Source organism: Chamaea fasciata, unplaced genomic scaffold, assembly GCF_029207755.1.
Source record: "Chamaea fasciata isolate MVZ Bird 193981 ecotype frontalis unplaced genomic scaffold, bChaFas1.0.hap1 SCAF_1, whole genome shotgun sequence".
NCBI classification, from domain to species: Eukaryota; Metazoa; Chordata; class Aves; order Passeriformes; family Sylviidae; genus Chamaea; species Chamaea fasciata.
The window spans coordinates 51,401,310-51,427,524 of NW_027094086.1; the positions used below are offsets into that span (position 1 = coordinate 51,401,310).

Below are 26,215 nucleotides of genomic sequence, written 5' to 3' on the forward strand. Positions count from 1 at the left end.
TTATTTGTGAAGTTCAGACAATAAACAACTGACCAAGATTCTTCTTGCTGGCATAGCTTCAGTCTGGCTTTTTTTTCCCTCATGCATGCTGACCTGGAACTCTTCCTTTGCCTTAGCTGCGATAATCGTGACTCAGCTTACAACACCATACATTCGCATCGCCCCTGCTGCAGGCGACGACCAGCTAACAGGTCAGATGTTCAACTACAGACAAGTCATCATGCCCATTCTGTCTCTTCTTCTTTGGCTCCTTTTCCCTGACAACATCTTCCTTCTCTGCTCATAAACAGTTTCCTGTGTTAGAAGTTTCTTTCTGTTCATGATCCTCAGCTCCATTAAATTCAGTGGTGTGCTTGGCACCAAAACTTACACATACGTCCCTGTACATACGACTCCGCTGCATGTGCTCACTGTGTGTGTGATCTGTGTTCCTTCAAGCCTGATGTTGTAAAGAGATCTCATCTTGCTCCATCCGTAAATTAAATGAAAGTTTGAATATAGATGTGTATCTGTGTACCTGTTTATTTTTTTCTCTATTATTAGATCAAGATACTAGAATTTCTAAATAATTTAGGCTCAAGAGTTGCATGTGCTAGTTAGGACAAAGATCTAGTATTAGTCAATTCAGGTTTCTTTCTGTATAATGGTAGGAAGATCATGTTTTCTGGCAAAATTTCAATATGAAAGAAATTTTTAAAAAGAAATAAAACAGATTCTGTTTAATTGTGCCATACATGAGTTCTAGGATTAAAATAAAACTACCTAGCATGTGACATATGAGAATGAGCAAGACTTAAGGATTTAAAATCTAATTGTCAAAGAAAACTCAGGACTCAAGTGGAGCCATTATTAGGCTGTATGTGGCCTGTGAGATGGCTCAGAATATGCCAGAAAACTTTTATGAACCTGGGGAAATGATTGATTTTGTCAGAAAAGAAACCCATGCCTAAAACCTTCCAGGGGTTTGCAAACATTTTTATTTTCAAACAGAAACAAAGAGCATTAAAAACTCAAGAACCTGAAGTGATAAAATATCTAATGGGTGAAGTAAACCTATTCCATCAGCTTTTAGTGTATGATAAATGCCTTTTTGAAGAATACTGGCATAGTTCCTTGGGAAACAACATTGTTACCATGTTGGTACCAGGGTGTCTAAGAGACAAGTTCAGATGTCTGGTATCTGGATACTGCTGCAGTCAATAAGAGGCAGTTAAATGATTCAGCTTAGGATAAGAGGATTAGTGACATGTCTGCTATAGCTTTTAATTCTGGGATGTGCGTTATAATAACAAAGCTGAGTGATCCACAATGGCCAAGTTACCTTGTCAATCAAGACAAAATTGCTGCATGTATACTTTTATTTTTTATTTTAATAACATATGAACTAATCAGAATAACATACTTACATGGGGCTATTAAGTAGCTTGTTCTTGTTACTGCTGCTTGGCAGAAACCGTGTCTGCATACATTTTTATACGTCAGTTACTTTTTTACTTGGCAATTCAGATAAAGCATTGAAGAGACAGGATCTCCTCCATATTCTTGAACTTCAACAAGTTTTGATTTCTTCATCACAGGATTCAAATAAGCTTCTATACTCACTCCATGAGAGATTGAAATGTTTCTCTTCTAATGTTTTGGATTTTTTAATTTTTTCCATGCAAAACTGGGTAGCTATAGGTAACACTCGAGGCCTGCATGTTCCACAAGAATGAGATGGCTACAGTACTTAAGAGAGGGAGAAAAGAGATATGGCTAGCATAGGATAGCTGGCAAAGTATTTATTTCATTGCTTTGTCACTGGTGGCATTGGCAGTCTGTGGTTGTCTGTCAGATCTGTGAATTTTGTTTCCTTTTTCTTGAAAAGAAAATAAAAATGTGCTACCAGAATCTAATTTTGTAGTGAAAAAGAAAGTATCAGATTGTACCTGCCAGCAGCATTTATAGCTATCTGTGAGATGTCTTAGGAAGCCTTTGAAATACCCTCATCATCTTCCCAACCCCATTGCATGTTTGAAAGACTCTGTGCTCAAAAGGAAAGAAACACCTTCCTCCTCGTTTGCCACAACTGTAGTAATGAGCAAAGAAACCTCACCCAGTCCACATGGCATGTCCCCTGACAGCAAAAGGAATTCCTGTTTTTCTAGGGAGGCATCCTGTCTAGGGGTCGTTAGGGCAGGCTTTTCAGCTTCAAGGCAGTACAGCAGTATTGGCATCTGCAGTATCCACAAGAAGCACAAAGGTTTTCTTAGTGGAGGTTTAAAGAAACTGGACCACACATGAGGAAGCTGGGTGTGATACACATTGTCCCCACATTTTTCTCGTATAAATTTCAAGACAGTGGAAAGGATTTACATGTAAAAGAATTTGTTTATGTGAAAGTATAGGGCTGCTTCTAACTGTAGTTACCACAAACCCTACAGCTGTAACTGTTAAATGTCACTTAGCATTTTCTGTTCAGTGCTTTTTCCTCACTTCTTTGCTCAGAACCAAAGTAATTACATTTGAGATCAAGAAATTACTTTCATCTTTTAGCATTTGAGGAGACACATAAGTGGCAGTGGGAAGGTCAAGGATGGCATTTTTGGTTTCTTTACATTGGAAGTTGATGCTTCTTGCATAATGAAAATTTAAAATCTTGGCTGTATTCCTGAATATCGTTACCAAATTTGAAAGGTCTTCCTCTTTTCAAATATCATGATAGTACAGCTCAGCTTTCAAGCCAATTCTACTTGCAGTCATTTCCTCCGTCCTCGTCATCAACTCATTTTGCCTCTCAGTTTTGATGCAGTTTATAAACAATGCATTATTAATTTCTCTTTGCCCTTCTTTCTCCGTCCTTTTTTCCTATAAAAATAACAGGCCTTCCATTTATAAGATTTCCGGCTAGTTGCCCTAAATATCTTGACAGCCACTCCAGGTTGCCTTTGCAGCCTGTAGCAAAGAGAACTTTTCCTTGCAGTTACACTTAAATACCTACAGTGTAGTTGTCCTTGAGTTACAGCATAAAATAACCTAGCATAAATGCAACTGTGTGATGTTGACTCTTAGAAGCCAAAACAGGGAAGTTTGTGTTATTAGTCAACATTATTATCAGAGATCCAATAACTAAATAGCTAAGAAATTCAAATTTAGGGGATAGTGTTTAGCATTCAGGGTTACCTTACAAATAGTAACTAACTTGAAATCCACTCAGTTGACCCTGTCCTTCAGTGGACAGGGAGAATATCTATCTTATGCCTGTCTGCAAGGAAAAAAGATTATGTATGAAGCATTGCAGTACTCGTGATACTGTCTCCATTTTTTTTGTAACAAATACAGTTTAATATGCAGTTGAAATCATGTAGAGTGTTATCAGAAAACTTACCACATACAAATGTGACTGTGTGATCTTGACTTCAAAGTTGAATAACAAATCCATCTTTTTGAGAAAGACTGAAGTAATTTGCAGTTTGTTTCAGTATTTCATAGGAGACGGTTCGTCTAATAGGTTTAAATTGGCCATGTTTGGTATTCACTTTGCCCTCATATATTTTGTTCTCTCTGCATTCTGATAAAATAGCATGCTTGGAATCGTGATTAGGGTGTTCATTCCGTCAGGCATTTTCTTAATTGTTGAAATATGTCTGAGCTGCTTGTATTTAAATTAAAGTATTTCCATTTGTGATTTACTGGAGCAGCCGCTACTTTGCTGGATATTATTAAGACTGATTTCCATAGAACACCCTTATTACGACCCATTGTTAATTACACATCCAGCTGCAAGAGAGAGCTCTGTATTGTACATTCTTCATACATTAAATTCTCGGTACAAATCAATTGTAGCAAGATCTGTCAGAAGTTTTGTGAAGTAACTGATACTTAACAATTGGGACAGGTTGTTTTTTTTTTTTTTTAAGATGGGGTCAAAGCTTAAAACTTAGGTTATTTTTATCCTACACACCTTAAGGTCTAGATGATCACCATATTTTATAAACAAGTTAAAAGCAGTCAAATAATCCAAATTGGTTTCTTCTCCCTTAAGAAATTAGCACCATAATAAAATACACCCATTTCTTCAGACGTGCATCTGAAGATGTATTCTGTGTTCTGGGTCACATTCTGTTCTCAGCCATTCCACTGTAAAAGTGAAAAAAATTAACTGAAATCTTTGATTGATTAAATCACAACTTCATGGAATTCTTTTCTGTCAAGAGATTTACTCCAGTTTTGTACTGCATTATTGTAAACACAGTTTGTTTATTAACACAAAAACCAACCACATAAATTTGAGAAGGAGCGTTTTGCTATTTACCTCGATTGTTTTGCTTTACAGTGCATCTGAGGTATAACAACGTGTGCTGGACAGACATTCACATTCATTTATTCTCCGTCCTGAACCATGTAACATTGACTTAGATGCATTCTGGCATGCTAAAACTGGAAGTGGGCAATGTAGAACCCACTGTTTCCTAGTTGAGACAATTTCCTAGTTGAATCTGTAGTAACAAAACCATGTGCAGACATGTCTGTCTGCAGTTTCAATACACTGTTTTAGAAGTTTATTCTTGTGTTGATACTTCTGGACAGCATTTACATTAGTTGGAGTTGTAAATAGTTATCCAGGGCAGAATAAGCAACTGTGTGCTGTAATGTCAAAGCCATACTGCAGTGCTGTTGCAAGGTCAAGTGTCAAGGAATAAGAATGGATCTGACTCTCAAAGGGGAAATTCTAGGCCTGTTTTTTATGTGATGGCCCCAACGATTGTTGTACCAATTGTTCAAGGATTCTGGTCCTCTTGCTCTGCTGGGAAGAATGCAAAACGAGGAAATGTTCCTACTTTCTGCAGCACTGGCTGGATGCATTTCAATGGGCTGGAGTGTCACTTGTGATTTATTGCCCATTTTTGTTCTTTTATGTGTTATATTTGTCATTTTTGCAGTGACAGTTTCATCTATGAAACAGTATAGTTACAAGAAAGTGTTAAGAGGATACAGGAGTGCCATGGGAGCTGCTGTTTCCTTTTCTCCCTTTTATTTCCCCTAGTACATTACAGAGTCAAATGTCAGGTTTTCTGTAAGACAGTGCAGCCAAAGCATCTGTGCTTTTAAGCATAAATACATTTTCCGCAGAGCAAATGAAGAAGAGCTAAAGTTAAGCAATAAGACAAAGAAGGCCTAAAAATAATGCTAATAGCATTTCACAGATGGTGAAATAACCCATAATAAAAATACAAGCTTTTGCCATCGGTACTTAATAAAGAGCCCAACCTGATTAGAAGTCAGTTACCAGTGTGATTATATTAGTTATATTAAGTACTCCACTTGATGTTTTAAAATAACAGTTCCTTTAACATTCTCTGGAAGTTGGACCCTTGCAACTCCGCTGCGTAAGTAGGAGAATAGGCAGGATAAACTGCACAGGGTCATATCAGCTGTTTTGCTCTGGCCACTGATGCTTCTGGTTGGCCAAGGGGGGTGTGGGTTCTTCAGCTGTCCTGACGCTTCATCTCCTGAGCCAGTGTGTTACAGACCTGGGACAGGAACAGCTGGAGGGGATCCCTTGAAACAGAGGAAAGAATCAACCTTTCCCTACACTTTAGGAAGGACAAGTAGCCTATTTAGGTATGTTTTCCACTGTAGAAACAGTTTGTCTTTTATTAAGAGTTAAAAAGGTGGTTGCTACGGCAGTAATAGTCAGTCGTTGCAGGAGCTGTGTTACATCCCTCAAGTACAAAACAGTCTGGAAGTTCGAGCTTTTCAGTACATACCTGAGGGAAAAATGTGATTCCAAGTGTCTAATACCTCTATCACAAAGCGAGTCATCCAAATTTAATGTAAGCCACTAAAGATGGGTCTGTTTGGTTCATCCTAGCTTGAAAGATAATCTGTTCTCTTAGTAATGTGTAATCTTCATCTCAGGATATCTGTGAGGCTGTTTGAGATTGGGCTGGGAGGAGAGGGAGCTTTTCTTAATCACAATACAGAGAATGGAAGCATAAAACCCAGTCATGAAAGTAATGATATGAATGAAATGACCAGAATAAATTCTTAATAAAATGAAGGAATCTCTGCCATCTCTTTAGAACTGGTGCTGGTCAGTATCACACCTACTTCAAAATGTTTCAACATCAGCAATGTACAGAGAAGCAAAGAAGCTAAAACAATGCAAAAATACCAGTAGGAAATTTTTAGAGCATAGGTGTCATACAGTGTGTTATTTAATTTCTTTATAAAAAAAGTATGCCTCTGATTTTTACATTTGAAAGAGAACATGTTTTGTATGTACCACAATGAAAAATTAAGGAGAGACAAGGGAAAACAAAGAAACTCAGAGATACAACTAGTAACAAAAAAAAAAAAAAAAGTGGATTTCAGTGTTTCCCATCTGTAGTTTTTGATTGTATTCATAAAATGCTAAGCAGTTTGAATTTTAAGTTGATGTGGAACCAGTTGTGGGTAAAATAATCTGTATTTCTTGAAATCTGCAAATCTGGTGTTTGTACCACTGGAGAGTTCGACAAATTTTTAAGGCAGTATTATGTGGATTGCCTCTGTTTTAATGTATGGCTGAGCATTCAAATGTGTTACAGTTAAACAGAGTAGTGCAGCAAAGAGAAGAGTAATACTGTCAACTTTCAGCAAAAGTTACAGAACATCTTGGGCAAAATAATATTTCAGCAATTCACTCCGTTTAGTTTCCTTGAAATAACTCAAATCTTAATGAGTATCTAAGTTACCTTTGTCTGCTTGGGTAACAATTCAACACTGTGCAAGCCATCACTGTAGTTATTGATGAGTTTTTCACACCTTCTTCAGACAATATATTGAAAATGTTCCTTTCTGCAGTAATGGGAGTTTGACTTCAAGAACCAAAGATTTTAGAGCTCTGAGAAAGGCACTCAGGTGTTTCTGTGCATTTCCAAGTCTTCGTTTTTTAAAAAAATGAATTTCCATTTCCTTCCCTTCATATGATTTTCTGTCAGTGCTGAACACTAAGAAGTTTTTGTGTACATAGAAAATTCCCATGCAAATGGAAGTTGAGTCACAGTTTTCCATAAAAGTGAACAGAAGCTGGTGTCTTGCATGGTTTTAAGCTGTCAAGAGGGGAATAAGTACTGTCAGATTCTGTTGAAACTTTTGAGTTCACATAGGAAGCACAAAGTGAAACAGAGAGAAATAATAAATTCTAATTGCTCAGAGGGAAACAAAATGTTCTGTAAACCTTTTTGAAGCAAAATAGTTGCACTTTTCAGAATGCTGTCATTGAATTAGACTGCTTGGGATTATGAGTAAATGTGTCATTAATTAAAAGTGAAAAGAGCTTATGATAAAAATTACTGTTCAAGGCATTCTTAATCAAAATAGGACAAATGGAGATTTTCTTTTAACCCCTAAAATCTCCAGCAAATAAATGAAAAACAAAACGTAAATCACTGATAGCTATTCAGAGGTGACCTAATCTGTTCTTGTCCCTGTCTAGAATATTGGTGCATTCAACATTATTTCAGTCTGAATTGTTTTTTTTTATTGGCAATACTGTAAACATTTCTGAAATATGAACAAAAGAAGTGCTACACTGTATTTACACAAAGACAGATCTAGAATTCTGTGGAGTTTTATTTCCTTTGTTGTGCTGCTTCTCCTTTCCAGTTCCTCTAACTGACCTTCCTGCCCCAAAACACTGATGACTCTGAAATGCTTTAAAAGAAAAGAAGTTTTAATTCTTTTTTCCCACTTCTTATAAACTTACCACAAACATATCTTTCTATTTCTTCATGCATCATTACATGCATAAGTCCATTTATTTGTTAGCGGAATGAGCTATGTTACGCTTTCTTCCAAGAAAATATGTGCGTAGTGGATAATGGGAAGTAAATTCCAAGTGTGATTGCTTTTGAAGAATTTCCGAAGAATCCTTCATAAGGATTGCAGTGTGAAGGGAGGTTGGTAGTGGAAGTCACTAGGAATGTCAGCCTCATATGTGAGCCAGTGGCAGCGCAAGCCGAAACATCCATGGGTGTTCAGACCTCCCACAGGGATACCTATACTGGATTACCCTCTGCCTCCCTCATCCTAATGGCAAAGTAACCAAGCCTTCACTGACTTTCCATTTGGAACTGTTCATTAGTGTTCCTATGCTTACATCTTTGGCTGGCAGTGAGATCAGATGATACCCTACTCTGCTGCTTCTTACCCATAGCTTTAGGTTGCTTTGTTCCCATGCTGGATGTGATCCCTTGCATTCAGGGATGGAAAATAAAACAGCTGTTTGTCCAGGCCAAAAGCATCTAGTTCTGTAGCTGAGTTTCACCCTGAGTAGGTCAGCTCCAGAAACATTACTGTGATCTGATTTCACATCTTCCCTGTTTAGTAGAAGCCAGTTGAGTACTAGAAAACCATATTTTGTCTCCCCTGAAGAGGGAAGAGTCCTCTTCAGTCTTAAAATCCACACCTTTCCCATTTCTAGAAAACAACTGAAGTAAATTTTCAGTGGTGTCTGAAATTTCTTGTCATGTCTCAGCATACTTTCGGGAGTAGATCTAGTGTTGAAAGCAGAGTCAAGAAGAGGTCTCCTTCAGCAACAGGTGAAAGTCAAATACCCTTGGTGGGGCTGATAAATTGTCCACTTCTCTTATAGGGATGGCCTGTAAGGGGTGCTGACTTGCTTAGAAAATGTATTAGGTATGATCAGGATCAAACTGGACTGTGCTTTCATTTCCTTAGAGCTAATATGAGAGAGTTACTCTCCTACCCTGAGTACTGTTGGTTTGAGATTTTGTAGAGAACCATAAAATAATATGTTTTACGTCTAAAGGCTACCCTTGTTGTACATGATGTACCTCTATGACTTCTTGTTCACAGAAGTCAGGGCTGTAAGATGCAATTGCACTTCCAGTGGCTACAAGTGGGACCTCTTTCACAGAGCATCAGCTGGGAACAAGGCCTACATTAAAAGTACTATGACACCTGCAGTTTCAGCCCTTGTTGGTGCTTCTTTTCTCAGACCTCCTCATCCCTATTCAGCAGGAGACCTATATGCATACAGCTAATTCGATGCACGTATATTAGCATTACTCCTCAGTCAGCCTTGACTAGAAATGTGTGTCTCATCATATTGGCCGTTGTTGTGTTTGTGTAATCAGAGAGTAGTTGGTAAAGAAACCCAGTTTCATCTTTCCACAGAAGTCAAGAGGATTTCAGCTTTTATTTTAGTGGTCTGTTTACAGATATGCTGCCGTGGCTTTTCCATTTGTTGGCATAGAGGTCTGTGATGCTCACCATTGTGGCTGCTTCTTTGGCCACACATAGTGAGTTCTTATAAATATGTAGCCTTTTTTCTTCAGAAAAGATACTAAAATGTGTGGGAGTACCCTTCAGAGCCATTTGAAAGCCTAAAGTTCCAAAGACTTTATATTTTTTTTCCATAGTAAATTATTTATTTCCAAAAGGACATACACTGTGTCTGTATATTTGAGACTTGTTAATAATTTCTGGTTATGGTACAGCTATTGAGTGTGCTTTAAACATCTCTTAATGATCTCAGTGCTATTAAAGTTTGAGGGCTTACGCTTTTCTCCAGAATGAATGAGGGCTTCCAACTCCTTGGGTGCCCACTAGAGAGGAAAATTTTTATGAATTTTAATTATTTCAATTTCTTTGCTTAAAAGAAAAAGGCAGAGAAGCAGTAAGGATGGTGGCCTTGATTCAATGGAGAAAAGAGCTGTTTATCAACACTTTCTTGTTTTAAGTCTTAAAAAAACAAAAACTAAAACAAAAAAAAACCAAAAAAAAAACCCCACCACAAACCACAGTCTCCAGAAAAAATCCACTCTAAATAGTCTGGACTAAAATCCTGTTAAAAATACATTGTGATGAGACCAATAGATTGTGATAAGACCAAAAGTGAAACTGGGAACTTCATTTGTTTTAGGCATGTTTTGTAAAGAATGTTGTTATTCCTGAAAATGAGTGAGAAATGCAGATGTTTATCCAAAGAAGTCTTTGCTCATATGCACCAACATGAATCATCTACCAGTAAGAGACACAGTTCATGTGATAGTCAGTTAAATGAGTCGTATTCATCAGTGAAATAGTTCTTTGAATGTCTTTTCATGCAGTTCTTTGTCACTTATATTTACATTTTCCTAAAGAATATCACAAACAAAATTAATAATTCATTACTATTGTTACACAGCAGAGCCTTATTTTGATACTTCCTTCTTACCACAGACCTTCTAACGAGTCTGTTTTTTCCTTTATTTAAAAAAAAAACCAAATAAAAAATATACCAAGTTAACATGGTTGTCCTAAGGAAATACAGAAAACTTTTTCTGGGAAAAGAGGATCTGTACACAGCAATATGTATTGTGATGATGATCATAAATTGAAAAGAAAATACTCTCCTGCTAAAATGTAAGTGCTGCTTGCCCTCTTTCCCAGACTTCAGAAAAACAGAGTGGTGAGCACATCGTAGGAGGAAAAATCAGACTACATTGATTTCACCACTTAAATGACTGCTATGCTTGGCAAAACAGAAGTAAAACATAGTCTCTCCCATGTAGAAAAAGTGGTTTTTACATGAGCATTTCCAAGAGAAACCAGAAACAGAAAGGAAAAATACTGTAAAAAGAGAAGTAAACAGACCTTACTCTTGTGACATTTCCAGAACTAATATATTCAAGACACGGTCTAGAGGATAAAACTGAAAAAATGCTGATCAAAACCACCTTCTGGCACAAAGTGTACCCTGCCCAACAACACCTCATAACTTCTACCATATGGACAAAAAGCTGCAGTTTTGAAGGAGAACGAGGAGTGCTGATTGGAAAGCTAACAATGAGGATGGCGAGGGAGAACTCTCTCTCCTAGCTGGAGTTCTACCAGGAGTAATAAAACAAAGACTTTGTTAGCAGAATACATTTTGGCTAGCAGATGAGGACTGAATGCCAGTCACTTACAGTATAAACAGAAGAGCCAGGGTGGTAATTCATTTCATCTACGGATCTGTACGTGTTTTGGGTCTTCTCCAAGACAGGCTGAAATCCTGGCATCTGGAATGAACTTGAAACTCAAATAAAAGCATGTCGGATTGGCTTGTCTCTCACAGCACTGGTAATGCTGCTGCTACAGATTTTTAAATAAGGGTACCATTTTTTGCAGCCATGGGTGAGATGAAGGGGAAAATGCTGTTTCTGGAGGAAACAGGACATTTGTTGCCTGCTGCCCTGCTGCAGTGTGTTTTGCAGTTTGTGATACAGGACAGGGTTTTCTGTTGGTCATTTGACATTTATAAGGACCTACCTCTGTGAAGCGCCTTTTTTCTTGCCAGGACAGATATATCAACATTCTTTCTTACTCTGTCATATTGCCTTTTATCTCAGCCCTATTCTTTTGGCAACTCTGTTTTTCCAGTCTGTGTATTAATGAACCTTTATGTTGCTTCCTTCCTTGAAACACCCCAACCAACATCATCAATTAAAACATTTGTAAGTCCATCAAATCACTCCTGAAGATCTGTTTCTACTCTGATTCTAACTGGAAATGCTGAGTGATACCAGCTAGTTAAAAGAGCAGGAAGGATAGAACTCTTTGGGTATTGCAAATGCATCTTCTTAAGGGTTTTTGCCTCCCTCTTCCCCCTGTGGTTGCCACACCTGCCTATTACAGCCTAGCTCAGCTAGGTGGTGTGCTCTTAGTAACAGAAATTATTTAGCAGTGTGCCTTCCCTGTTCTTAGCACAGTGGGGCTCCCAGTCTGATTTACAGCTTCTTGCTCCTACTATCATACAAATAACAGACAGTAATAATGATAGTAGCCTCTGTGATTCATGTTGTCCTTGGAGAGCGTGGGCAGAGTCTTTAAAGCCAAGTTCTCTGATCTTTTCAGTCTTCTCACTTTGTGGCAGGGACAACAGTGGTGGGTGTTCCAAGGAAGCATCATACCTCTCTGCCTCTCTTCTGCCTTGTACCATTTTGCGTGATTTCTGCCACCTAATCACGGTGCAACTGTCACACAGGGGTATAATGTTTCATTTTCCTGACTCACTCTGTGAAATAACTCAGAAGTAAGTGCTGAGATGTGATAGTTGAATCTCACTGCCTGAATAAAAAAAAATCACAGGGTAGTTACTAACTCAAAAGTTGGTTTTAAATTTGACTGGAAAATAGGATGATCTGAACTAACTGTATTACTACCTTAAATAAGCCTCGTAAGGTTAGCCATTACATCAGTCACTGAAACACCTGTGGATGAAATGTAGTTGTAAAGGCTTGCAAGTGTCTTACCAAGTAAGTACCTTTTGAGAGTGTAAAGCTGCAGAAAGGAAATACAAAAGACAGGAACTATGGTCAGCTTTGAGTGGGAGAAATAAAATTAAACTGGTCTAGTTAATTAATGGAAGGGATTATTTTTTGACTCAGATAGAAGAAGAAACGTCTGGATTTTTTAAAGAATATTTTGGACTAAACAACCTATAGCTAGTTTTCGCTAGTAACAGCTTAAATTTTGTCCCTCTTTGTAAGTATTACCAGCAGCACCTAGACTTTTGAGACAGGATTATTGTATTGGTTATTCTATTCTGTAAATTTTCTTTCTGTCAGTCATTTTTAAGTACATTTTTTAGGGGAAAGAAATATTGAAAAACAAGTCCAAACTTTCTTCATTTACAAAGAGAGAAGGAGAAAGAGAGTTTATTCAGTTTGGTAGAGGTCCATTTCTTTTACTGGAAAACATTTTCATTTTCTTGAAAAACAAGATAATTCTTGCCCCTAAGTTAAAGGAGTGATTATTTTGCTCACATAATTCATTCACCTCAGCTTTCATTTTAGTGAAAAGTAGTTCTGCTGCAACCTTTTCTATCCATAAGCTACCTGCAAGAGATAATTATTTGAATAATAATCTAAATGGCAACAATTTATAATAATTTATAATTCTAAATAATAATAAATAATAATAATTTAAATAATGATGTTTTGTGGTTGATTATTACATGGTACTTGTTCCTTCTGAGTCAGAAAGGAAAGGGATATTTTCCACCAAAGGAAGTGGCAGAACTAGAAATTCTTCAAAGAGAGAGTTGTTTACCCAGTCTTCTAGCCCACTGTCTGGAAATAGAAATTTAGCTGCACAAAGTCATTTAAGAATTCAAACTCTGGCAGACACTAATACAGCAACTAGAATATAATTCAGTTCTCATTCTGAAGAGGAAGTAATATGTCGTGAACTGGCAGAATAATGACTGAACTTCAGAGGAGATTCCAATATTAAGAAAGGTTAATGGAATAGGTCTGAGAGTAAAAACTAAGTTAAATACTATCTTTGGATGTTTCATGGGTACTGCTTAAAAATATTATCACTGGGGCTTGCAATGTATGAAACAAAATGGAGCATGAGGAAAAGTCATGAGTCAGGCTGACTGAATGCCATTCTTTCTAACTGAAGGAAAACAAACGTATTTCACATTTTAAATGCTACTGTTGGGAGAGCCACAAAGAATGGGAAATCAGTCAGTAAAAGGGAAATTATAGTTGCTAAGATTAAGTATAAAAGTAAATATCTACGTGTATGGAACCAAGCAATGTTACTGTCTTTCACTGTATTCAGCACAGGAAGCCTGGGGAAATACTTTGCTGGGTTTTGCAGCACCTTAGGGTTTATCTTTAAGTGTATCTCTGTTTTTCACTTCTGGCAGGAAGCACTCTAGTTTGTCTTCATCAAGTAAAGACTTTCCAAAGTCAGCACCTTAATCTTTTTTAAACTGGCAGGAAGCATCTCCTTGTCCTTTCATTTTCTAAGCAGCTCCCTTGAGCTATCCTGCACTCACTGCTCTTTAGTGACCTATTGTCTTTCTAGAGGTGCACCACAGTGTATATGTTGGTTTAGCCTTGATTCTTGCAGCTCCACTAGCCCAGACAATCTCAGAAAACAAAAGTGAGGGTTTTTTATACAAGGCTTGAAGTCAGTCGTCTATATGCAATGGTAGAAAAATCTTAAAAGTAAAACAAACAAAAAAATCCAAATAAGTCATTAGGTCCAGTGTTGTGAGGAAAATGCAGTGAGTATAGCTCAGTTGCTGGCATCAACTAAATGACCTGTTTTCATAAAATACAGGTGTTTTACTGGAGGCATAGAATTAATCTTGTAGCTATATATTCTTAAAGGCTCCAGGGTGATCAAGGCAATCTAAAATTACTGTCAAAGAGGTTGAAACAACAGTAATAAAATAAAGAAATAAATTACCAAGACTAGATCATCATGACGAAATAGTGTATCGGTAACACTGTTTCTGTTAGGAAAGATTCCATTCCACTCATTTTTAGCATCTGTCAGTGCAGCAGAGTAAAAGAGAAATCAAAGCACGCCTTTTTTTAGGGTTACAATAATACTTTCCCACATCTCTCTTGAAAACATACAAACAAAACCATATGCACAAATGGACACTGCAATTTATCAGGAAGCAAAATGAATTTCAGAACTACTGCCCTCCCTCCCCTTAGGCACAGCTCACCCTTCTCTCCATGATGCCAGTGCAATTGCCTATCTGGAAATGGGTTAAAAGTCAGTGAAGAAGTAATTATGAGGTGAAAGGCAAATTTTACTCGCTCAACATCGTCCTATCAGAAACACGGGAGAAGTAAAGTGACACTGCCTGTCATAGCTAATGCACTTTAGTATTTAATATTAAATGCTGTATGGTATGTTTATTAAATGCATGGAAGAGTCACTGTTGGGGCAGCAGCTCTTGATTACAATGCTAGATGGTGTGAGTTATCAGAATTCACATAGGACTATGAAGAATTTCAGTGGGACAAAAGCAAACTGAATGAAGAGGTAGTACCAACTCAAATTTCAGTGTTGATAAATGCTAAAATGTAAATTTGAATGGCTTTTAGCTTGTAAAGAGTTCAAAGCTGAACACTGCACTAAAGAAAAACACTGCAGTATGGGAGTTCAAGTGTCCTGATGATAGGCTCTATTCTGCTTCCTGCGTAGGCTTTCTTTGGAGATTTTTCATTAGTGGTGAATTTGCCGGCTTGTTCAATACTCCCAACAGGATAATGCTTTGTGTGATGGAAGGAATTTCATGAAAGTTGTGCTCCATCATAAGTAGAAAACATGTGTGCTTTGAATACGGTTTTGATACTCTGTTTAGTGTAAGTGTAGCTGGTTCCAGTGAACTGGGGACCATGAGCTACTAAAGAGAGACATGGCACTGAGATAGAACACACTGGAAAGTACTATGAATGATTGCCTTTACTTAATTTCACTGTTTAGCACTCATATTCCCAAAACTAACTTTGGAAGCCTTGATAAAAGGAATGAAACCATAAGGAAGAAACTGTTTGTAGCAGGTCATTACTGATGAGTATTGCACTTGGCCGGGGTAGCCTGAAGGAGATAATGAAGAATAGACTTCGGAAGGAACCAGTCTTAGAAGATGCATCTGAAAAGATACTACTTGCTACTGACTTAACATTCTTCCTTTCCTGGTTTTTAGATTTAAAAGAGAGCTTTGGAGTCCTTCATATGTCTTACCATTTGCATCATAGTTGATTCACTGCTTCCTGTTGGCCAAGTTCAGCTCAACAGCTGCTTTTTGCATGAACGTGCTCTAGATGTCTTCTAAATATCTGCTGCAATTTTGAGTGCTGTGAAAAGTACAGCAATATAGAATTTTAAAAAATTATTTGTATGTGGTACAGGAAAATAAAAATAGAATTGTTTATTCATACAAAGTATGAATCATCCTTTATTCATACAAGTAAGGATTTTACCAATTCAGAAAAATGTGTATGTGTATTTCTATCAAACTAGAAATTTCTTGTCCCAAATTCTTGTGGGACTGGGCACAGGCACAGCAAGTGCATCATCTTCTCTGATTTAGCACTTATATAAAGTACCTTGGCCAGAATTTTCCAAAGAACCTGTTTCCTGCAGTTAGCTCTAGATATGTTTTGATTAATGGTTATCACGGTTTCTGGCAGGTTTTTCTGGAATTCCTCTTGGCAAAGAGTTTTGAAGATGTAGGCCAGATGTGTTGCTGTGGGCACTCGGAAATGTTCTTCATCTTGGAATATCCTAGTTAAAATTGGGAAGAAACATTGGAAACGTTTTCATTCTATTTTTCAAAAAATAGCTCTTCATGTAAATTGGCCATTCATTTGCTTCCTTTTCAGAAAGAGTAAAGTAAAATATGGTTGGTGCTGTCAGAATTCTCTCTGAAGCCCAGATAGTGATACGAGAATGTGGTCTTAAAAGATTACACTTCACTTAGGCTTTACTCTTCCTTCTCTCTTCCCAAAAAAGCTAAATCAGGAAAGCGATCCATAAATCCCTGTGTCCACTTTATGGCATGGTCCCTCAAATGATGAATGCTGACACATTTTGATTAAAAAAAAAAATGGAAGTCCATAACAACATAAAATCAGCTTAGTGAATTGAATGTTGCTTCCTTAACGTTTTTCATCCTGAACTCATTTAGTAGGGGAAATGGATATTTCAGCAGACATGAATTTGACGTTCCATCACATTATACAGTAAACAGTACAAACGATGTTATTTTTTTTAAACGGAGAAGCTGGAGGAGCTAAGACAGTAGCTGCTGTAAGGCACTGGTTATCTCATTTAAACAGATATTAAATGTAGGTGCCAGTGGTGTGATCATCAGCTGCTTCCCACTTTGTGAATAAATTGCTTAGAAGGAGTCTTTTTTCCTACCAGATGTGACCTAGATTTAGATTTCCAAAGGCAAAAAAAAAAAAATCTATTGTGTAAAAAAACAATTGTGGGTAAAATGCATGGTAAATGAGCTTATCTCACTTTTCCAGGTGTTTAAGCTAATATGTTATGGAATTACAGCTTCATTTATGAAGAATAATTGAGGAAAATGTTCCAGCAAATCAAATTTGGATTACGGCTTAGTATAGTTATTGTGTTGTTAGCAAGTTTCTAAATGGAAGAAAGAAAAGGGAGCCAGCACAGATAATAAAAATACAGAAATATGTGAATCTGTGAAGAGGCTTCTGTAAAGGGTCATGGCTGGCAGAGTTATCCCACCTGTATTGTGGTCCTGCAAAATGTCTTGGAACAATACAAAGAATTATATTCCCAACAATACATACGAAAGCAGAATTTTTTCTTAAAAGACCAGGCATTGATATCTGTTGGCACTGGATAAGATTAATGACTTTATTAGGTTGAGTGTGTAAACATCAAAAGAATAACTCCTTTTTTCTTTTTCTCATTCCTGTATTTCTTTTATCGATTCCATAGGGGCTGCCACTCGAAAACCAGACCCCGAGCCTGAGAAGCAGACAGACCATACTGTTAAAATTGCTGGAGTCATTGCAGGCATCTTGCTGTTCGTCATTATATTTTTGGGGGTCGTGCTGGTAATGAAGAAAAGGTGAGCAATTAATGGATGTTTTCTATGTCCATATTCATATTGCATCTCCTACGGCAGTACTCAGTTTGATATTGGTCAAAGTATCCAGCCACCTCTGTACCCACAGAGAATTATTGTTTGTGTCTTTGTTTTATGTGTAACTTCTCAAGGTTAATGATTCTAGCACTTCCTACATCAGTATTGCATGATGGGCTATAATAATAGGAGGGTATCTTGTCTCCAGCCTGTTCGACAGATGATCTGGAAGTTTCAGATGTAGTTTCATTCTTGCATGTAAAAGAAATCCTTAGTCAAACAAGAGCTAGAGCTAAGGTAATTTGTGCTAAGAATGAGGCTTGTGTTGTTCTGCATAAACTTCATTCCCTGAAAACAAAGGAAAATGTTACAGTGGTGCTGAATGTTTCCAAATGCTGGTTCAACACACTCATGCATTGAGATTGTTTTGCTTTGAATATCATTTGAAAACTGCTACATTATTAGAAGTGTAAGGCTTTTAAAATTGTTTGCCTTTCTCAGCACTGTAAGAGGTAGAATAGTAACGGGAAAATATGGCTAGGGAAGTGGCACAGATAAGGAAAAAAACCCCACCCATATGATTGTATAAGCTTATTCTAGATTGGGAGAAATTAATTAGCAGGTAGAATTAAGGTTTTAGGTTCTATAATGAGCAATGTGAGATTTGCAGCGGTGAGAGGTGGGGTTGGGAATGTGTGAGTGCTTTGTAAAGGGTCTGAGTGACAAATTCTCCTTCCACTTCTGCCACAGTCTCCTTACTGTGTCCCATAACCCCTCAGTTCTTTGCTATTCCCTTTGAATTATCCCCTTTTTCCCTTTGAGAGCAATCCTGACCTGATTTGGCTCATCCCAGCCCTGTGTGTGTTAATTGTATGTTAACTAGTTTGGCAGGTCTGAGATGGACCAAACCCCTGCGCTGCCTGAATTTCTTCCAGAATTTGTACAGTGGAGGTACACAGCAAAGGAGGCAGCTGTCTTGACAGTGCCTCAGGGCAGGCAACAGAAGTAGCTGCTTTTCAGTCTCCTTGAAGACAGAAGCAGGGCCCTGGGTTAGAAGGGCTCTATGTAGAGAAAGGTGAGCTGTGGCCAGGGCTGGGGGCTAGGTCATGACAAGAGGTATGTAAAGCACTCAAAAGCTGCCATACAGAAGAGACGGAGACTTAAGCCCCAGGGTGAGTCTGACTGGGGCAATGGAATTGACCCAGTAACCAAGTCTGCGCAATAAAATACAGTGTAGCAGAGTTGAAATCTGTTCTGACTTTACAGTACTTTTTTCTTCCCACTTCCAATTTCTTGCATCATTCATACCTTCAATTTTAACAGTTGAACTCCCAAACTCCTCCCTAGGGCCAGACACAGCACTTGGCATGCAGGGAGGAAGGCTTCTTGGGTTTTCTGGCCAATCCTTCTTAACACAATTCCTGACCAGCATTCATCATTCTCTCTGTTAAGTTCTGAGCCTCTCCTTAAGTGTTTCTACCAAAGGTAGAATGTATTCACCCAAGGGAGACAAGTTGTTCTTAATCTTGAAGGGAGTGCATTGCAAAATGATCCAAATGGTTTCAAAGCGAATAAGGTGTCTGGGTCTCTGGCTAAATGGATGGTATGCCAGCTCCTGCTTAATTCTCTAAAGAAAAACTCTTTGATAATCTAATTATTAGAGGCAGGAGGGCTCAGATCCTAAGTGTTTGCATTAATGCAGAAGGATTCTTGATTCCTTCTGTCTACCACAGCAGAGTAATTATTATTCATAGTAATTCTGTTGTTAGAGAGAAAGTGCATTATGTGAGCTTCCTTGGTTTTTGGAATAAATCTGCTTGTCACAGAGATGGAACTATTGAAAATACAAGTCCAGGAGCTCTGTTGCCAAGTACACACAATTGCATTGTGTAGTATAGAAAGAATGATACCAATAACTTAAACATGTCCCAGTATGATGCTGCAGCCTTGAACAAAACAAACTGAAATGAGTTGAAGGGAATATTAAAAAATAAGAATGGTTCATTTGTGTAACAGGATGTGACTAGGCTTTAATGAGAGTTTCAGGAGGTGGGTATATTGTGTCCCAAGCCTCTAAAGCATCTGCTGTAGCATAGAAGATCTTGAATACAATTACACTCATGACTTAAGCAGAAGATGAACTGATTATTCTATAGATTGTTATTGGTGCATTAATTCACTAGGCTGCTGAGGGCCCCTATGGTTTCACCTTGGTTCAGCTACTGTGTATACATTATGCATTTGGAAAAAATGTATAAATCACGCCACAAGCTTAGTGTGACCATAGTGGTTTTGCAGTTTTGTGATATTTTAGGTGCTACTTTGGGAAACAATCTTATCAAGCTAGTGTGCTGTTTGACTTCTGCACTTCATTTTATTTCATTTACTTTATCAGGAGCATTACTGGTGTAAAGATCTGAGTGAAAAATAAAGTAGCACCTTGTAATTCAGTGACACCTTTCCCCTGAGAACCACTTTGTTCTCTGCACTATTATGCGCGGACTCTCTGGGCTACGATGGTGGGTTTCACTGCACTGAGTCTACGTGCTTTGAAGCTTGTCTTGTTTGGAGTTGGCTACAGCAAAATCCCATTCACGTTCCATTTTCCCAAGGCATATCCCAAAGCAAATACTATGTGTTATTCATTCTTCCACAGAAAAGAGTCTTGTGTGCTTGATCTCCAGATCGCACCAGTAGATGAAACTGACTCTGTCTCTGGGACTTCACAGTGCTTAATTAACTTAATATCAAACCATTTATTTCCATTGTCAAGAGGTTTGGAAAGCAGTTTCACTTGTGTGATAGCCATGACTTCATCCAGCACATTCCTTAGATAACCACCTCATTTCATTCAACAACCATTCTTTGCTTGGTTGGTGCCACGCACCACAGATTTCCACAGGTCAGTCTCTTGAACTTTTAATTCAGTGGCCAAGTAGAGAAGACCAACACTGAAGGAGGTTTTCAGTGCAGCCCACACATGCCTTGGATATGGCCATTTTCAAAGCAGTATGAAAAGAGGTTCTTAAAATAGTAATAGTCATTAAGCAGCATTATTAATTTCACTATATAATGGTTTTCTGAAGTAGTTATATTAAAAACCAGAGAGATGAGGTGGCCTAGCAATTCAGTGCATGGTTTGGAGTCACTAGTGAGGGTAGAAACATCATGGTTGCTGAAGCATTTTCTGTATGGACACTCAGCTTTTGTCTGAAGTAAACCAAATTTATAAACTTGGCACATGGGGCAGGGGACGACTGTTAGTACTTTTCTCTTTATCTCTCCACTTGGTTGTTCATAGTTCTTTATTAGTTCTGTTCTTTTTTTTTTTTTAATCTACTAGCATTCCTGCAAAAAGGCGATGTGTAATGTAGTCTAGGAACCTGCAAGCTATTCCTAACACCAGTATGGTCATATCAATGAGATGATTCTTCTTTGTGAAGATAGAATAGTCCCAGTAGACTTTCCTGTCCTCAGATAAGCTCTGTCTCTCTCACACAAGAATTGACACAAAGTTAGATAAAAACAATACGTGTTTCCACAAAATTGATCCACAATAAAGTGGATTTTGAATCTGATCCTGAATGTTAAATCTTGGGCAAGGCCCAGACTTTGCTGTACTTGCATAGGATTTTATAAAAAACATTAAAATAAAGAATGCACCAAGTAACTTCATCTTTTGGTCAACTTAAAGTGGAGCAGTGAAAATGAGAGTACTGTTGCTATAACCTTTGGAAGAGCAATAGCAATTAAATCAAAACTTGCATAAATTAGACCCTTACTGCTTTATTTTCTCCTTTTTTTTTTTTCCTTTATATTCTATTTGAGTTAAATTTTAAAATTTTGCATGTATTGGTAAGTTGATGTCCCAAAATTTGCTTAAAAGCCCTTCATATGTCTTTGGGGCATCTGTTTCCATTGGGGCTGCCATTTTGTTACTGCAGTGGGAGTGCAGTAAAGAAGCAGTTATTAAAATTTTATTCCATTGGCTTCTGATTCAGTTGTAGAATGGAGTTTTTCTGATCATAAAGAGGCTATTTTGTTTTGCCTGTTTTTAGTTTCTGTTTTCAGCTCTCTGTGCCTGAGCCTTCCATGAGTTTCTAACATATGTAATTGTGGCATCTGTTTAAGTCAGAGACCTTGGTTCTTGGCAGTGGGTAAGGAAGGGTTTTGCACTCAGTGGAGCTGGGCTGGGAATGCATTGTTCCCATTCTCTGATAGCAAATCAGGCTGTTCAGTTATACATACACCTTTGCCAACAATTTCAAACACTTAGGAGAGAAATTGAAGATAATAAGGCTGAAGGAAAATTCCAGCCTCCTCTCCCTGAACCTTGTTTTTCCCTGTAGGCCAACTACAAAAGAGAGATGATGAAAGAAAACACTGAGGTAATGACAGTTCCAAAAGTTTCCATTCTGATGGATCAGCCTTTCTGCAGCCAGCCTGCTATGCTTGTTTGGGTAAATTTTATGGTGGGATCTTATTCTACAAGTGGTATTCATGAAGTTAGTTTATGTCTTCAGTCCTAAAGGAGTTAAAAGTGCTTAATATTGTCACTATATGCAGAAACAGTTTATTAACATAAAATAACCTCACTACCAGGAAGTGACTAAAGAGCCATGCTCATAAGAAAATTTGGCCTCAGTTGTCCAGAAAAAGACTTTTCATACATAGACAGAAACTTCAGTTTGTATTAATTATGTAGGACCAAAAATGGAGCTTGTCCATATTTCTTGCAAAAACTAAATCCATTTAGTTATGAATGTTGCTTTAACATGTGGCCTGAAATGCTTCTATAAAACTTGCAAGTATAAAACTTTTTGTTTCTGCAGGATTTTAACGTATTCTTTTTACCTGTTTCTTTCAGTGTATGGTATTCTTGAGAGTCAAAACCTTGGTGCTCTTTGTCCTCTTTTCAAGGACTTTTATATGGAAAATCTCACAACTGTAGCAATTTAAAAATAGCTGGAGCTTGAGACTTCCAATTTTTCTCATGTTACACAAATTTTTAATGGGACATTTAGACGCAATAAAGTTCCTGGATTTTCAGCATTTTTTTTCATAAGGAATAATTTATCTTTATAACATATTTGGCAGAATTCTGCATATAAGTACCAGCAGTGCTTCACTGATTAATTGTATTTATTGTTGTTTCTCAAATTACTATACATCTTTTAGAAGTATGAGAACATTTGTACTAATTACATTAAATCTCTCTCGTGGCAACATATGGCAAGAAACACGGTTGGCAGTGTCATGAGATTCTAAATCAAAATGAGAGAATGAGTAATTCTGAAAGGAAAGGTAGGGGAAAATACAATTATGACTGAACTAGAAAACAACTACTTGCTTATAGTGCAGGTAAGTGCTTTGATAGGACCTAATCCCGCCCTCCCTGTGGAATGCAAAGAGGCTTACAACTGTTTTGCAGCTTGCCCCTTACTCTATTCTTAGATGTCTTTAAAAACTCAACTTTAGCAGGTATACATTTTCCAGATGTGCCATGTGATTAAATATGCAGTGTGTAGCCTCTTGTGTTTGAACAATACTGTTTGCATCAGAAAAATGGGAATAAAAACTGGGAAATATTTCTAACGGCATCTTCACACAAAGAAGATGAGAGAGAAAATTTGATGAAAGCCTAGTTTTCAAAGGGATGCCTGAAGCATGTAGCCAGAGGCAAGTTAACATTAGTTATAGTCCTTTTGCAAGGCCTGTTTACATGTTTCCTCTGTAGTCAAAGGGCTGTATGCATGTACTGTAAAAATTACAAATGCCTACATGGTTCCTTTCAGTCTTTTATCTTTCCAACATGTGAATGCTAGTTGACGTTATGCTCAGAGATGTTTCAAGATCTCCAGCCTTCTTTTAATTGCAGTCAATATATGGAATTCATTTGGGTTGAAACTTGCCCTTTCTGGAGGGTTGCAGCCCTGTATGTAGTGGGCTCATAACTGAGGGAGGGAGGGAGGGAGGGAGGGAGGGAGGGAGGGAAGGATGTAAAGCAGAAGAGCATAGCTAGAGGGCTTCTATACTTTGTGCTCACACAGAGCATGTCTGGGTGGAGTACCTGGCTGTGCAAGAGATTATGCAGGGCTGACTGAGCCCATATTTGTCAGGGTGATGGTGCTGGGTCTCCCAAGTTGTCGTTTGTGGCATTCACGTGGGCAGGAATAACATGGATACAGGATCAGTTCTTACTTTTATCTCTGTCGTGTGGAAAAATACCACCAGTATAATTTTAGCCCATAAGGATAGACTTTCTACGTGTGTGACAATAAGTATCTTTTTCTTCTGAATTTAAAAGGTGTGTAGTGTATGTGTAGTGTATGCAGATATGAACAGGCATTAACTACTTAACATTACTTAGTAGGTGTACCTTAAGGTGGTTTGATTTAACGGCTGGAGGTGCATTATATATTGAATTGCTCTAAGTGTTATGGAGATTGGATATGTCACCTCTCTGTTCCAGAAACATTGCATGATATGCCCAGATGTACATTCTTGCTATCTTTCATTTGTGTCACCAGTTCAGGTCTCAGTTTCATCTTGATTTTTCATACATTAATATTTGACTTTTCTTTCCTTCCATTTCATCTTTTCCACCACTGCCTAATCCTTCCACCATCATGGCAGAAGAAGCTATCACTCCTACACTTATTACCTGTAAGTAACTTCTTTGTCATCAGAGACACACTTTCTGCCATGTTGTTCCATGCCTAAGTAGTGAATGCTAATACTGAAAGTTCCTTTATAAAAATTTACTTTGTAAAAGTTACACCAAGATTAAAAACAACATGGTCAATAATTTAATGAAATATTTAGCTTTATAAGAGTTTCTTATGTTTCATACTGTGCATTAGAGTCCTTTGAATAATTTAATGTGAAGAATTTTCCTAATTGAGAAGTAGTGGGTATAAATATCACTACCATGTCAATGAGAAATTTTCATGCCTAAATAGCTATTTTTAGAATTTATTTTGTAGTTTATTTCTCATTTGTACTGTTGAAATTCCAGCATTGGTTAGACATGTGCCAGCATTTCCATTTGTTGCTGTGTACATATTACTACTTTTTTATGAATAATGATCATGCATAAAAATAATAAGTTACCATTTCTGGAGTGAATTCCAAAGGAAAGAGCACTAAAAAATGAGGGCAGGATGAAGCATAACTTTCAGTAAGTAACAATTTTTTTATTTTGATACACTCCTTAGTAATACCATTATATGCTTCTTTATTTACCCAAAGGCTCACTTCGTTCCCTGTTGTCAGCAGGTGATGAATGAGAAGGGTTCTTCTGTGAATTTAGAAAATCCCTTTCTGAGGCTATTCACTTTTACTTGCTTTCCAGGTACAAGGAGTACATAACAGATTAGCAAACTACTAGGCATCTTGCTTAGTTGCAAAATGAGTTGCATTTAATCTTGTATAATCCTGTTGGCCAGCAGCAAAAATCAGCTATCCAGTAGTTAGCTGTTTTCTTTAAACCTCAGATTTTAAAGTCATGGGAACCTATGAGATATTTTTACATAGTTACAGAAGTTGGGGTGTTAAATAAGACAAATTTTAGTACCAGTTTTTAAGTACATATGGTGGTAGCATGCTCTTGAAAGGAACACATTACAATAATGTTTTTATTTAAATGCAAAATGAAGTTTATCATGTTCCTTCTAGTTGCTCTTCAAACTTTTTAAATAAATTTTTTTAGTTAATATTTTGAAAAAGCATCAAACATTCATTTATAGAATTCATGGAAAAATTATTAAATATTTTCTATCTTGAAAACTTGGTCTTCAAGAATCCAAGCAGAACCATTCTTCAAATGAATTAAAGCAGCTAAAATTTAAATCCCATAAGTGAAATTCTCTAAGACTTCACAAAATTTGGAAACTGCTCTTGTGGTTGGTAACTCTGATTTCATATTACCTTCTTTGACACTTTATGTATAGTGCAATTTTTTTTAAACTGTTGTTTAAAGCAGCATATTAATGTGGAGGTCAGAAAAAATCCGCTCTTCCACAGGTACAGTATTCCAAAATTTGTTTCTGTTCCTGAGATGAAAATACATATTTTCTATGAAATACACTTTAAAAAAAACAAATTCAGTTTGGGACCGTTTAAATGTAGTTCTTCAGAATGTCAGAAGAATATAATACAGTAAGCCATGTAGCATGGTCTTGCCTTAATAAGTAAATATATTTAAATTTATATTTTAATATGATTCATGTCTCAAGGCTAAGTCAAAAACAAAATTGAAACAAATGGAACATTAAATGAAACACTGTTTCATTATTTACAGAAATTGGATTATATTTTTTTCTTTTTTCCGCAGAGGAAAATGCCTGAATTTAAATGGTTTCTTAAGGTTTTACAAACAGGTTTTGTCCCTGGAATCACAGGGACTGTTAGAAGTGGATGGAATAGGGCATCTCAGGATTATTTGAAATACTCTCCTAGGGACTTCAAGAAACAATCTTTTTGTTAGTGTGATACTAATTCAGTAACTCTGTAGTTTGGGTTGTTTAACTCTTTCACAAGAAATTGTGGGATTTTGACCTCATGGTGTTTTGTTGCTCATCTGGCAAAAGAAGGGAAGTAAGAGCCCTGAAAAGTGCAGTGCAGTCAAGATTGGCTGTCAGGAGGAGGAAATATTTTGGACCAAATTCTCCACCTGTTTACGCATCAGACAATTTCACTGAAATTGGTGGAAATCTTAGATGAATGCAGGATTCATTACAGTTTTATTTTTAGCTGAGGAAGTTGGTATGGTTTATAAAATGTTCTATATTTTGAGAAACATAATTTCAAGTA

General features: G+C 37.3%; 1 protein-coding gene across 6 annotated transcripts in view; it reads left to right on the top strand.

Annotated features, from left to right (window-relative positions):
* PTPRM (protein tyrosine phosphatase receptor type M) overlaps positions 1 to 26,215 on the top strand; it is a 440,953-nt gene that overhangs the window by 272,245 nt on the left and 142,493 nt on the right. For 4 of the 6 annotated variants that reach the window (XM_066183184.1, XM_066183199.1, XM_066183217.1 and 1 more), the window contains exons 14-15: positions 17,254 to 17,386; positions 24,038 to 24,067. In XM_066183184.1, the coding sequence (XP_066039281.1) occupies positions 17,254 to 17,386; positions 24,038 to 24,067 (163 nt within the window). The remainder of the gene's footprint in view (positions 1 to 17,253; positions 17,387 to 24,037; positions 24,068 to 26,215) is intronic. The other 2 variants (XM_066183208.1, XM_066183227.1) reach the window with 1 other exon arrangement.